General features: G+C 37.1%; 1 protein-coding gene across 2 annotated transcripts in view; it reads left to right on the forward strand.

Annotated features, from left to right (window-relative positions):
- Positions 1 to 528: 528 nt before the first annotated feature.
- The window catches only part of LOC131058621 (gamma-glutamyl peptidase 5), a 101,942-nt gene continuing 86,508 nt past the window's right edge, over positions 529 to 15,962 (forward strand). Inside the window, exon 1 of one of the 2 annotated variants that reach the window (XM_057992356.2) lies at positions 529 to 1,132. In XM_057992356.2, the coding sequence (XP_057848339.2) occupies positions 818 to 1,132 (315 nt within the window). In that variant the 5' untranslated portion in view covers positions 529 to 817. Of the gene's footprint in view, positions 1,133 to 1,609; positions 1,880 to 15,962 lie in introns of those variants that run through there. The other variant, XM_057992357.2, reaches the window with a different exon arrangement.

The following is a 15,962-nucleotide window of genomic DNA, read 5'->3' on the forward strand; positions in this document are numbered from 1 at the left end:
TAATTTTATTGATAAAATAAAAGTAAACCACATATATACTTATGTCTAATCAAATGGGCTTCCTCCACAGTTATCATTAACATAAAAACAAACAACACATATACTTATCTCTATCTCTCTATTCCTCTATCGTAGTGTCACATATATCTCTCTCTCTATACACACATCTTTCTCTTCATCACTTTATCTCTCTACGTGTATCTCTCTCAAGCGCTTCCTCTCTATCTATCAATCTCTCTACCTTTCTATCTCTTTTTTTTTAATCTCTCTACCTTTCTATCTCTCTATCTATTTCTCTCTCCATCTCTTCCTATTCCCCTCTATCTTCATCCCTACTTTCATCTACTCTAAACTAATCATACTAATGACATGACTTTGACTCTTCCCATCTCTTATTTAAAACTTTTTTTTAGACTCAAATTAAATAGGTCTTCTTTCTTAACATATAACGAACAATTCCAAAAAAAGAATCGGTCGGAAAAGAATTGGTCGGAAAAGAATTGGTCGGTTGTCAGTTTGCAACTTGTCCTCCCTTTAGGTGGAAGACAAGTTTTCAAGAGCCCTGAGAAATTTAACCCCTTTTGACAACTAGGTATGCAGCAAAACATTGAGATTCACAATTTCCTGTCCAAGGGACATGCACCAAATGCTCGAATGATAAATTTAGAAAAAAAAGCAAGGACACAAACGAATAACGAAGTTGAGTTTTTTTATAGGTAGTCTAATCAATTAGGAAGTTTAATTAATCTAATGCCAGTCCGACACCTCAATTCCATACGATACGAGAGGTGTCTGAGGTAATAAGAATTCAGAGAATATGGCCGCCATCCAACAGTGTTTTGCAGTGTTGGAGACAGGTTACTCTTCCGAGTACACACAGATGAAATATGGTGGGTATGGAAAAATGGTGCAGAATCTGTGCAAGGACACGGGAGAAGTTTGGGACATTTTTCGTGTGATGGAAGGTGAATTTCCTTCACAAGAGGAGCTTCACAAGTATGATGGATTTGTGTTAACTGGTAGCAGCTATGATGCTCATGGCAATGAAGATTGGATCCTGAAGCTCTGTGATGTGCTCAGGTGTTTGTATGACAAGAACAAGAAGCTTTTGGGGATTTGTTTTGGCCATCAGGTACGCTATTTGAGTACTTTTTCATGTCCGATTTTCCAATGATAGATTTGTTCTAGTTATTAGGATCAACCTTGTCGTGTCTTATAACGCATGTTTCTTTCTATGACTCGGTGTGGGGCATGCATGGACAACAATGTTGAGATTTCCAAATGTGGGCTACTCTTATCTGTGCCGCATAGCCTGTCATATCACAACCCTTACCTTAAAGTATGTTGCTAGAGTTGTTGAGCACCTTGTTTTGAATGTGCCATGCAGTCCTTTAACCACAGCCCGGCCAACCTGGTCTCTTGTCTGCTGCAATTATGGGTCAACTTATTGTGGGAGTATATCCCATATTGCTTTGATCACAACCACGATCAACCTTGTCGTGTCTTATAATGCATGTTTCTTCCTATGACTCGGTGTGGGGTATGCATGGACAATACTGTTGATATTTCTAAATGTGGGCTATTCTTTTCTGTGCCGCATAGACTGTCATATCACAACCCTTCCTGCCCAAAAGAATGTTGCTAGAGTTGTTGGGCAACTTGATTTGAATGTGCAATGTAGTTCTTTAATTAACCACAGCCCGGCCAACGTGGTCTCTTGTCTGCTGCAATTATGGGTCACCTTATTTTGAGAGTATATCCCATAGTGCTTCGATCACGGCCATGGAAACCTCACAATACGTCTAGTGGAATTATGTTCGTCTCAGTTGGATGGAGGAGTTTGGAACCGGAGATGCATTATGTTCCCGACTCTGACTGTGTATGTAAAGAGAATTGAGAACTATTTGTTTTGTTAAAAAATATATCTTAAGAGGAAATATGTAATTTTTGATTTGTAAAAATTTGGTAAATTTTAATTATTGATTTGCAAGATTGAGCTGTAATAGTTGGTTTGTAGGAATCTCTTTTTTAAGGGTTACCACCAATCTCATTGAGGGTGACCGGTAACTATGTGATGCTTTAAGACATGCAGCATGCCCTGCAAGGGTTGAACCTAGGTGTTATGAGGATCATTCCATGTTACCATCAGACCATAGCTTACCTATCTGATTTGCAAAAAAATCACTGCATGCTTACAGAATCTGTAATACTTCTCAGAAGCCATAATGTCATCTTCTTTTTGTTTTGGTTGACGGCTTCTGAAATAGGACACATATAGTGGTTTCCAGTCCGGTAGGGTATTGTGTGCTCCATGTTGTGTGAACTAAGCTATGAAAGGTTGGGATTCATATGTGGGTATTATTTCATTCTGCTAAATTTGTCACCCTGCTTTCTTAAGGCATGGGATTGGTGACCTTATACATGGGCAGCATGTACTGCAAGGCTTGATTCTGGGTAATCACCATGAAAATCTCTCTGCCAAACCACTAGATCATTGTTGCTAACTAATTTGCTCAAATTTCCTTGTGTTGATACACACTTTCTAATTTTTTCTGTCAGAAGTCGTTTAAACTGGGATTTTTCTTGGCCTTGTGTCAAACCCAAATTGTTTTTGCAACCTGATTTGGGAGAACGAGTCTGAATTGATACCTCTTTCGCTGAGAGCCAAGGACTTGAGGGTATCCTTTTTATCAAAGTCATCTGAGACATGATACTAGCCTTATCCCTTATTTACTAAATCTCTAAGAATTTGAACCTTGGTGGATGGTATAACCAAGGAGTGCACCATAAGACTCACCAATTCTTCTCAACCAATTAAGCTGCAACCCTTTGGTTTGGATCTGAAATTTGAAAATATAATTTGACTTTCAAACTTTACCATATATTACTTTATCTTTTCCTTGTATGGAGACATAACACAAACGTCTTAAGTCATTCCAAATAATAGATAAATTAGGTGAAACAAAATTTTGACCAATTCATGAAAGGAGTTTTACCATATCTGTCAATGATTTTTGGGTTGACTTTATTAAACAGTAAAATCTCTTTTTCATCATGCCTTTTTGAAGAGGGACTATGATGTTTCTTAACAAGACGTTACCCAAGAAAAAATCTGACCCAGGTACATGGTTCCAGATTGATGTTGAAAATGGGATTTTTTATGAGAAATGGTGATTCCATGGGATAATCCACTCAATATGATTTAAAAAGTTTAGCGAGTTTGGCTTGCCCAGAGAGTTGCTGTAACTTGGGAAAGTCTGGTTTAGATTTTAAGGGCTTCATATTCAAGCCATTCTCAGCTCCCCATTTCCTTTTCAAAATTGTGTTTTTAAGAATCATAATGGTTTTGCAGGGGATAATGGAGTTTTTCTAACTAAAAAATCTGCTTTCCTAAAGTCTTGTTGTGACTTGAACAAGTCTTTCTTTGAGTGTTGTTCTTCACATTCAAACCATACTCAGTTCCCATTTTCTTCGTTTCAAAATTATGATTTTTGGAACAGGAATACGTTAATGTAAATAATATAAATAAAATAATAGCCTTGGATTTCACACTATGATGGCAAGGACTTCTTACCACCTGCTCAGTTGTTTCTTTATTGGGTGCTATGGTTGCTGTTTTTAGCTGTTTTTTAAATTTCAAACACATGGCATGAAGCCAAATAAGTAATTAATGATGATATTTATTAGAAATGTTGTCAATGTGGGTTGTGAGTAGTTCTTTAAATTTTTAATCTGCTTCTTGTGGATCATTTTCTTAAAAGATTATAGCTTATCATTTTATGGACGAAAGTTTTTGATTTGTACGTCCTTTAATTTCTTTTGGTAGTATTAGGACTGCTATTCTTTGGTTGAGCCTGCACAAGCAATTTCACTGTTTTTTACCAAAACATTTAAAGAAAAATGTTAATGCTGCAGTCGTTTCATCTTAATCCTCTTCTCCACATGCTTTAGAATAATTTTCAAATAACATATCTATGACAATAAAGGAGTCCTTCCACCGTTTCAATCAAATTTATGGAAATCAACTGACAATAAGTACTCCTTGTACCTTTTTGATTAAATCTATGGAAATCAATCTTTTGCACATACTTGCGATTCGTAGAACTGTTCAAAAAACTGAAATACTTAACCTTTTCGTTAAGTAAAAATGTAGAATTTTTTTCAAACTGTATTGGTTTAAATTTTCTCCCATTGACCAAAATCATTTTCATTGCTTTGAACTAAGATTTGGATCAAACATCTCTGACTATATTGTCTTAGTTTTCTTTTGCATTTACGTTTTGGGTTTTTATTCTCAAAACTTGTACAATAATTTACTACTGCTATTAGCCTTAGCACTACTATGACAACACCAGTCTCTCGAAGCTAAATTGATAAAGAAGAAACTAATCTCCTAGGAAAAGACATTCTTCAATGTAGATCTACTAGTATGCAATCCAGTAGCTGATGTGTCTGTAAAATCATCCTAGTAGGAAAGAGTTAAAAGCAACTTGCTTTCCAAAGGCGTTCCTCCCTCTTAGGTTGATGCGATTTAATTTAAACATATTCAGATATGAACCTAGTAGAATGTGATACATCATTTGGCATGCTTGCTAAATCACCTTAGCAAGGAAAGAGTTGCGATCAACACAAACCTTCCTAAGGGTTTCCTTCATACTATTTATGTTCATCTCTATCCCATGTTATGGTGGTGATTCATACAAGGGTCCATCCTTGTGTGTTGTTTAGAACTTTAGACCCTTTTCCTTACTCAAAGGCAAGAACAATAAATATGAACTACTATGAAATGATAGGATTTTGTGTCTCTAGATATAGAGGCCCATCTGTTTTCCTCATGTTGGATATTTTCGCTACATATGAAAAACATTCATTAACTCCTTGTCTTTGGGTATGTGTATAGGTATGGGTATAGTTATGGAGACAACATTTTGAGAATCATAATAAGAGGGTATAGGATGTCATATATAATCTCTCTCCTCTCCCCTACCCTCCCACCCCTTCTCTCTATGTGTACATTGTTTTTGATTAAAAAAGTAGTGAGAACAAGGGCACTGATCCTTTACATAGCAAAACTATTGAAAATTATAGTGCAAAAACAACACTATAACAACATTAACAACAACTATCAGCAAAAAGAGACCAAGTCTTTAAAAATCAGAAACAACAGCAAAAACACAAAAACAAACTACAGGGGTGCCTTGCGCACCCTAGTGGCATCTATGGCACTGTTCCATTCATTGGACAAGAACTTGTAAAGGTCCCTAGCCTCTTGCTTATCCTCCTCCGTGTCCGTAGTACGTTCCCTCAGCAGAGAGAGGGTGAGCGCTGAGCTGTGTAACACCTGCAAATGAAATTTGTTAAGGCCCGCCATTTGGGCATCCCAAGCCTCCATCTTGCTCTTGAGCCATTTGACATCGTCCATGATAGCCTGCAATTCAAGCACAAGGCCGAGGTTCTCAATCCTCTGCGTCATGTCCAACACATCCTTGCTCATCTTTTCCATTTGCTGCAGAGTGGGGACACCCTGGGGGTTCACAGTAGCCATGTCATCCGTAGTCTTTTCCATCTCCTTGGGCACAACTTCAGCAAGGGAGTTGTCAATGTCATTACCCAGGCCCATCAGGGGGAGAGATTGCATCACCTGTTCAACCATCTTTAAATCCGGGTCCAGGTTACAAGAGTCCAAGGCATTGTTAATAGAGATTTCCTCGCCCATGACACTCTCAGTGCCCATGTTCATAGGGGCCGTATCCTTAACATTAATAGGGTCCTGGGTTTGCATTTCAGATTTACCCATGTTAGTGGCACCAACAGTGGTCAGAACCATGGGGTCCTTGGTCATATCCACATCCACAACATTCCCATCAGGGGTCCCCATAGTGGTATTAGGGTCCTCTCCCTCCTTATTCCCAATTGGGTCCTCCTCCGAGTCAACATTTTCGATCACCGGGGTCTTCTTCTTGCGGCTTTTGGAAGCCAGTCTGGAGGATCTCCTTTTAACCTTAGAGTCAGGGGAAGGATTGTCATTCTCAGCATCCTCAGAGGAAGAATTCTCATCAAAGACAATACGTTTGTGTTTAATTTTGCCTTTGCCCTTGGATAGGGAGCGGGAAGCACTGGGAGAGGCTGATAGAGTCAAACTGGGGGAGACCGCCGATAAGGAAACAACCGAGGCATAAGCGGGCAGAGACATGGTGGCCGTAGCAAGGCCCTCATGAGGATACTAGAAAAATCTGGGGAATGCCATGGACAGGGTGGCAAGCTGCTGAGGAGTAGGCATGGGGGGAATGTGTGTACATTGTTAAGTGTGCTATTATGACAATATTTTGGAGGGCTGGATTTATTATGGGAAAATCTATTTATAAAAACTTGTGTGCACGTCTGTAGCCTAAAAATAGGAACGAGGTATAAAATTATTGTTATACTTACTATAAACTTAAATATAAATTATCGTTATTCTATGTTTATATAAAATTATACCTATACACAATTATAATGTTAAATTTTCATATAAAATTATAGTAATATATATTATTTTAGGATTATAATTTCACTTCTAGAAAAAAAACTATAATAGTAATATTAAATGTTAATATAAAGTTATGGGACACTCATTTTCCAACATAGCCATGCAGCCATGTAATTGTAAGTTATCTTTTAATTTGCATTTTTCAAGCCAACACAAATGGAACGATCTGTGAGGAACCTCTCTTTGAATTATGAGGGAAAGCTCGTTGAGAAACTAAACTAACCTTAGATAGTAAGCAATAGATAAAATAGATAGTTATCAACACATTACAATATTCTTTGGGGTATTTTGCAATAATTAAATAATGTACTAACTTTCTTTTTGCATCAGGTATGATCATGAGATTGATAACAACTCCTGTCTGACAAGCAAGATCTTATAGTATTCAAGATTCTATACTAAGAATGAAAACAACTAACAGTGAATATAATGACACCTTTCTACTAGCTGAAAGTAGAGACCAGTAAACTAGCACACACAAAAGTTCAAAAGAATAAGTCCCAGCACAACAATGCATGGGCAAATCCAAGGATAAAACTGCTAGGGTAAATACAAAGCCGCAACTTAGATAGATAGATGATATCGATATACAATTTGATTTTATTATCTACCTTCAATCTAACCCTTAAAATGTAGCATGGAAATAACACAAACCCATGAACATAAAAACATTCACTTGAACAATAATTTCAGCAGCATAAGTGTGGCATGAACTATCATTGAAGAATATTGTGCGTAAAGCACTTATTTACAGGTTACAAAACACCCAATTTTTGTGATTTAGGATAATACTTAATATAAGACATTGCACACCAAACAAGTCACAACCTGAATTCAGTATTAATCCCAGGTGACAACATAAATATCATTTAGAGGCCGACTTAGAATTATAATTTCTAGGCAACAGCGTGAATGAAGTTTAAAGGCCGACAAAATGAAATGACAATGCTTTTAGGGTTGTAGAGCAAACATAAATGAAAAAAAAGCAACAGAAAACATTTTTTTATATTTTCTTTTGACTTTTCACCTTGATTCTGCCAGCTGAATCCAGCTTAGGGACTCACTAGACTCGGCAAGTCTGGTGAGTCCACGAGACTCGATCGAGTTCAAGTCCGAGCCCCTGGAACTTGCTGAGGGTGACTCGACTCTTGGCTCACCGAGTCTGTGCGAGTCTTGATGAATTTTGTTTCTCTGTGCCAAACTACTCAAATCAACACCCAAAAGACACCAAATTTTTTTTTACCAAACTGAGATTCATGGCAGATCTATTTTTGGTTCCAAAATGGGTTTATTTATTGCTAATACAATAGGAACATAAAAAAACAAGTCATAAAATCTCAAGAAAACCACACAATTCCACCTGAAGTGGATTGAGTTGAACTTCAAGAGACTGTGCCACCAAATAACTTGAAAGACTCTCCCAAAAAGAATTACTTCATTCATCATTTCACATGCCTCTCTAGTGCATTGTATGGCCTCCTTAAGCTCAAAAAATTCATCAAAACTGTACAGATCAGCAAGGAAACATGAAGGAGTCGATGAATATCAGCATAAACCTTATAGATTTGATCATGATTGCAATTTCAAGAGGTAAGGTCTGTTTAGGAGGTACGGTTAGCAAGTAAAGCATTGGTACAACCTGTAGAAAGGTCCTCCAAAATCACCCTATAGTCAAACAATTGGAACATGTTGCTCCAAATTTTAAACACTCAAATTTTGAGCTTTTGTATTGAATCTAATGTCTCTCTTATCATTTTGATTCATGAGACCAAATTTAACAACTACCCACCTCACCATTCATGAGATTTTAATGTTTGCATTTCCATATACTTATTTTAAAAAAATATTAAAATCTCATTATTTAATGCCCCATCATGGACAAATTCTCTCGGCTTATGATTGTCTCGGCCCCTTTGCTTCAGTCAAAAGTTATGACAAGTTTCAGAAAGAGGGCAAAAAGAAGTGAGTAAAATTAAATTAAAATTAAAATTAAGAAATTCACTTCTTAAAATTTAAAAAAAAATAAAAAATTGTGTAATCCAAAATCACAACTCACAACTAGTTGTGATTTTGAAAAGTCAAATGCTAAGGAGTTGTGAATTGTGAATGTGGAAGGGGTTTTGATTTGTGAAATGCAAAATCCAAAATCACAACTAGTCAAATGCAAAAGGTTGTGATTTTAAAAAGTCAATCACAGAGGTTGTGAAAGGTGAAAAGTGAATGCAACGTGTTATGAATTGTGAAAACTGAAAGTAAATGAATTATGACTTTTCAAATGCAAATTCACAACTCACAACTAGTTGTGAATTGTGAATTCTGAAAACACAACCAACAGTAGTTATTTTAACTACTTCACATTAAGCACTTGTAAAATAAATTACTCATTGCAAAGTTAATTTCTCCAAACTTTCCAGGCATCCTCTCTGGTGTTGATAATGCTCTGGTGAATATGGTGCAAAAATGAAATCTTTGACAGAATCCCTCACAGGATATTGCTTCACAGAGTGCAATGCAGTACTTTCTAAATGCAGAATCTGCACGTAATAGATTTGCTGTAAAGGCTTCAGAAGCTTTCAAATAGCCAGTGATGTTGTGCGCAAAATAAGTGTTGAAAGGGGTTTAGTTGCAGCCAGCCCTCTCCACATGCATGCAAAGTGAGCTGGCAGAGAATATGTCATAGAAATGGCATCTCATGAGATGTATAAGCATACTGATTTTTGTCATATATTTTAGTTGAAAATGCTCTTGTGAACCTGCTTGCAGCATGGAAGGGCAGACAAAGCACATACGTGCCTTTGACAGAATACCTCAAATAAGTGTTACTTAATGGAATGCAGTGTTACAGAGATATAAGAAGAATAGATGTGTTGAGAAGGCTATTGAAAATTTCAAGCTAATGCAATTGGCAAGTATAAGACCAATTCCAAACTTATTGCCATTTCTCCTTCATGTGCGCAACGAGAGCTTTGGAACAGTGAATGGAGGTCCATCAAAGCATAGTGGTAAAGAGATTTTCGTCAGGTATTATAATTGGAAGTGCTCTCGTAGTTATGCGATACTAAAGGCAGCATACCCGAATTGTTTCTCAAATAAATCTGGAAGTAGAGATAAGGCAAGTGAACCGTTTGACAAAATCCCTCGATAATGCAATCCGCAGCCCATAGAGGATAGATAAGGCACATGAACTCTTAACGGAATGCCTTGAAGAGGCATTGTCCTAGGAATGCGATGGTGCGAGTTTGTTATTGAAAACCATTGTTGGAATTGATCTTGTCGAGATGCTTGTAAAATGTGAAATTCATACACAAAGTGCCACATGACTGTTTGGTAAAACGTCTCAAAGAGATTCTATCTCATGGAATTAAATGGTTGTAGAACATACATTAAATGAATATATTGAAAGGCCTTGGAAACTCTGAAGAAAATGCAATTGGCGGGTGTAAATTCAAATTCCACAACCATCACTACCATCCTTCCCGCCTGAACCAAAACGAGAGCCTTGGACAGCGAATAGATGTCCATCACAGGCATATTGGTAAGGCGATTTTCTCAGATCATATAGTTGGAAATGCTCTCAAAGACATACATGCCAAATGTGGAATCGAAGATAGAACACTAAATGTTTGACAAAATGTGCTGAAGAGATATCATCTAAAAGAATGAAGTGAAATGATTGCAGGATTTGTGCCAATAGAATTGTTAAGCCAGCTTTGGAAATTTTGAATCAAATGCAATTTGCAGCTATAAAGCTGTCATTTTTTTTTTATTATTCTTTTTCCACCAAAATGGCTACCTTGGCAGATAAGATGCATGAACAGTTTTGGCAGAATCCCTCAAAGCACTGAAGACACAAAACGTGGGATCATGGACAAAGAACCTGATTGTTTGACAAATGCCTCACAATAATATGGTCTCACCCAGTGCTATGATTGGCGTGCATGCAAAACAGAGGTGCACATTATGCATGGTACAAACATCCATCAGAGCATAAGGAATTTTGTTAAATATTGAATGTGTTGTCACTCCCTATTATACATACTAAAGATGCAAGAGTGTGAGCAAGGCATTGAGTTGTTTGGTAATTATATCAAAGAATTCATTTCAAGCAATACCATGATCATAACCTATGCACAAAATGGATCTGTTTTAAAAGATTTTGATTTCTTCAACGCAAGAGTTACGATTATAAATGTGCTCATAATCATGCATGCAAAACATGAGAGTGAAAGTTCCATGCTGAAGAAGCAAGAATAGAGTCAAAGGAAAGTGAAGAAGACCCATTTGAACATAAGAAGTGGATGAAGCTTCTCTTCTCGACATGTTTGAATCATGGAATCCTTATGCTTTGAGAGGGTAGAATGATGTTGATATTGGAAATGAGAGAATTTATTTATCCAAGTACAATACTTTTAATGAAAGAAAAATTAATTACACATGTCAACAATTGTGAAAAATGTAATGCTCACATTGACTACATTTATCATGACATTCATACTTGGCACATTCTCTCAAGTTCTCTCTCAATAGTGTTGGGCTATGGAGGTTGATGTTGTAATGGGGATTTTAGAAAACGGATGGCAACCATATCATGTTATCGTTATTGATGGACAAAGATACTAATTCCTATTAAGGAATTGGAAACCATGCATAGGTTCTTTTGCAACATTCTCTTGAAGAAATATATTTTCATCCGATGCCACAATTACACAATGGAGTTTGTTAAAGAGGCTTTTGAAATGCTTACCTTTATTTCAAGTTTGGGTTACATAGCTAGTGAAAGTACCATACCATAAGCATTAAAATGTGAAGACAGAGAGGACATGGTAGATTTCACCTCCTCACTATATGGCTAAATAGACCACTTCATGTTCATGTCAGTTGTAGATGATATTTTGCCAAATATGTTGAAGAAAAAGGTTTATAGTTAATTGGTAAAAGATATTAAAGCGTGCTAATACCTTCAAAGTTCTATTTGCAATTCATGATATGATAGTGATGGGTGTCGACATTCAAATTCATATGTTTGAACATTTTGCACCTCGTCATTATGTGATGGAGAAGGTAAGAGAGGCAATTCTCAATGCTAGGATTGACTTCAAAAGTTATCAAAATGAAGTAGACAAGGGTGGGAAGCTACCTTGGTGAAGTCAATAATATGGTCTTTCTTAAATGTTACGGGTTACTAGTTACCTTTTTTTTGTAAAAGCGACTTATGTCAATGTAACTAAAACTTATAAAATAAGCCTTATTTTGTGAAAATATATAAAATGTTGTTGTTAGCGGTGGGAGATACATCTTCCCCACGATTTAAATAAATAAACAATAAGTGCATTTATTATTTATTTATTTCTTTCAATGGATCGTCGATTTATTATTTCTAAATGGGTTGACTTTACTAAATAGTCACATCTATTTATATAGACGTTACCCTTGAAGAGGCACGATTCACTTTGTAAAGTCGTTCCTCTTGTGAAGAGGGACAACTCTTGAGGAAGGGTCTTCGATCAAATATATATAGAGATTGAAGATCTCCTTCTTGGCATTGAATATAATCACCTTCAGTTTGCTCCATTCACACAGCAGTTTGTGTACTTGATCAAGGAGATTAATACTCGTCTTTGTTGATAAAGAGGTGCTCTTATCATAGTTGCAGATTGGCCTTGTAATTGGCCCCATTATTGGCATTGTGTTTGGCCACATTGTAATTGATCCTATTCAATATATAAGAGATATTGTTGCTGGGTTTTTCCCCCTCGAGAAGGAGGGTTTTCCTAGGGTATATTGTTGTGTAAATTGTTCAAATTAATTTGTTTCTGCCTAATTTACTTCTGATCATTAAAAAAACCGCATGGTATTAGAGCGGGTTTGAGAAAGATCGTGATTAGAACTGATTAAGCATCAAAATCAAATCCTAATTTGTTCTTCTCATTCTTAGTGTGTCAATCCTTGCATCAAAATGGTGAACGGACTCAAGGTCGAAGATAGGCTTGATGATGCCTCTAACTTCACCTCTTGGAAGTTTAAAGTTCTAATTACATTAGAAGAGAATGATATTCTCGAATTCGTGGAGAAGGAAGTGCGCGAACCTGATGATGAGAATGAGAAAACTCAATGGAGAAAGAATGGCACAAAGGCCAAGAAGATTTTAATTGATTCCGTAAAGGATCACCTTGTGCCTATTATATCCAAGTTGAAGACGGCAAGAGAGATGTTCAAGACCTTGGAAGGATTATATGAGATCCATAATACCAGCAAAGCTCTTGCCTTAAGACAACAACCACATCAAATCAAGATGGCTAAAGAAGATTCAGTCATCTCCTTCTTCATGAAGATCACTGAGTTGAAGGACCAACTATATGCTATTGGAGATATAGTTGAAGATAGAGACTTAGTGATGTTGGCTCTCAATGGTCTTCCTCAATCTTGGGAACCCTTTATCCAAGGTATCAGTGGAATATCTAAGCTACCAAAGTTTGATTGCCTTAGGGCTAACTATATTCAAGAAGAATTCAGATTGGCTACAAGAGGGATTGGTCAAAGCTCTCTCAATGAAGACACTCATGTTCTCGCTGCTCAAACTTCAAAGAAGAAAGGAAGAGAAGGGAGAAAAAGAAATTTCAAGAGGAATAGAGACAGGAAATCAGATGCTACTCCTGATTCAAAGAAGAAGAGAAAGCTCTCCCAAATTCAGTGCTTCAGATGTGACAAATATGGTCACTATGCTCGAGATTGACCTACAAGACCAAAACAATATGATTCTATGGCAGATGTTGGTAAAGTATCTCCTCAAAGGGAATCTAGGGACATCAAAGAAGGGTTTCTATTCATCTCTGCACTATCCAGCAATGTTCCAATTGATAGCAGCTCATGGTTGATTGATAGTGGCGCTTCTCGACACATTACTGGATATAGAGAGCATCTTTCAGATTTGGTGGAAAGAGAAACCAACCTTCAAGTCATAATCAGAGATGATGCTTGCTATTCAGTTAAAGGCACTGGAGCCACCGCCCTTCACCTAGATTCCGACATTCCTCTCCACTTGAGTGATGTCTTGTTTGTACCAGACATCAAGAGGAACCTTATATCAATTTCAGCTTTAGAGGATAAAGGTTATCAAGTTGCCTTCTCAGAAGGGAAAGTTCTTGCCTGGTCGAAGAACTCTAGCATCAAAACAACTAAGGTGATTGGTGTTTGCCAAGAGAGTCTTTATAAATTTTCCACCAGCCCAGTTCAAGCATTACTGCATGATTCTTCAAGTTCGTGTGAGCTATGGCATAGGATACTTGTTCACCTTCACTTCAAAGCTCTTCCATCCATGCAGAAGATGGTTACAGGCCTTCCGAAACTCAGTCCGGAGCATGATGGTATTTGTAAAGGATGCGCAATGTGTAAGAATTCTAAAGGTCCTTTTCATAGTAGTGAAAGTAGATCAAAATGTATCTTAGATCTTGTTCATTTTGATTTGTGTGGACCAATGTCTGTGGCATCCTTGAGTTTTTAATGGTATTATGTAATTTTCATTGATGACTACTCTAAAAAGACTTGGATTTATTTTTTGAAATCTAAAGAATCTGAATAAGTGCTTGAGAAATTCAAAGAATTCAAGGCACAAGTAGAAAATGTGTCCGGGAAAAGGATCAAGGTTTTGAGATCTTATAACAAAGGAGAACACACCTAAAGAGGTTTCCGTAACTTTTGTATTGAGGCAGGGATTAAGAGGGAGTTTTGTGTTTCCTACAATCCTCAGCAAAACGGAGTTGCGAAAAGGAAGAATAGATCTATAGTTGAGGCAGCCAAAGCCATTATCCATGATCAAGATCTACAAACTTTTCTTTGGGCAGAAGCATCCAAAACTGCAGTGTATGTTCAAAATCGAAGCCCTCATCGAATATTAGAAAATATGACTCCTGAAGAAGCATGTACAAGTGTGAAACCTGAGGTTCCTATTTATATTCATGTGCCTAAAGACAAAAGAACTAAGTTAGAACCATCTGGCAAGAAAGGAATATTTGTGGGTTATAGTGAATCTTAAAAAGCCTACAGGATTTTTATTCTAGGATAGAAACAAATAGAGATCAGCAAGGATGTCTCTTTTGAAGAAGATGTTGCATTCAAAAGATCCAAAGGTTCACACATGGAGATAGTGTAATATTCCCCTTAATTTTTCCCAATTTTTTTCCACAATTACATTCAACACAACACTTGTTATGGTTAGGAAATGAAAAACCAAATGCTGTTGAAAGTAACTCTCCACTTTCTGATCACCGAGAGCTCAATCTGGGAGGGTGAGAGCATATAGTGTCAAGGGGATCGTTAGATGCCAATAACTGAAAATGATTACAATCTTCGGGTGGCAAGCCAACCCCTTCCGCTTATACAGCGGGATAATGAAAACAATGTAATCACTTGGCGGTAAACCAGCCAAGGACAAGCTAAAGAACTAAAGAATGCAATCACTCAACCGCTTGTTCAATGGGAGGACTAGAAATGAAATTACAATCAACTCTACCGATTATGTAGCGGGAGGACAGTATTACAATATTCAAAATAGGCGGCAAAGCCAACCTCTTCCACTTATGCAATGGGACTAAGAGCAATAATCCAATTAGATAGCTGTTAGTACTACTAACCATCTTTACAATGCACAATATGGATTACAATTTAAGGGAAATCACTATTCCAAAGATAGGCGGCAAGGCCAACCTCTTCCACTTATGCAGTGGGACAAGACAGAACAATATAAACTATTGTTGGTACTACTACCAACATTACAATATGAATCATAGCATATAAGAGTGATGAACCAAGTGCAATAACATGACGAACATCTGCAAATGAAACCAAGTCCTTTCTCTTCACACCAATGAACTCACACAACCAAAAACCAACTCCAAGCTCCAAAAACTCTAATTCTGATATACTCCCAGCACGCTGAAAACACACAGACCAGCAACACCAAATCCCACTAAAACACTCACAACTCACCCAATTCTTAACCAAATGACATGAAACTAAAAGCAAATGATCACTAGGAGGTAGGCAATCATTCCTAGGACAACAAAACATGGCAAACCAAGCCCAATAATTTATGTACGCATTCCAAAGCGCTCAGCCACATGGTATGGCCAGCTAAGGTACGATTTTGTAAAAATAAAATCCAACACACCATTTTAAGCTCTATAAACTTGCAAAATGAATCGCCTAAACCATAAAGAAAGATAGATGAAATACCCAGAACGAGGAGAATGACACATTAAGACCTACGACCCAAAATCCTCTTTAGCACACTTCGCGACTAGCAACAAGAACACACTACAACACTCCCAAAAATCAGAAATCTAATATATAAATCTGCAACATTATCTTCAATCCACTCCTCTGAATGAAGAGCAGTCTCTGGCTCAACTAGTTGCTGTATTGCAAGCAAGAAATC

Source organism: Cryptomeria japonica, chromosome 2 (assembly GCF_030272615.1).
Source record: "Cryptomeria japonica chromosome 2, Sugi_1.0, whole genome shotgun sequence".
Lineage (NCBI taxonomy): Eukaryota > Viridiplantae > Streptophyta > Pinopsida > Cupressales > Cupressaceae > Cryptomeria > Cryptomeria japonica.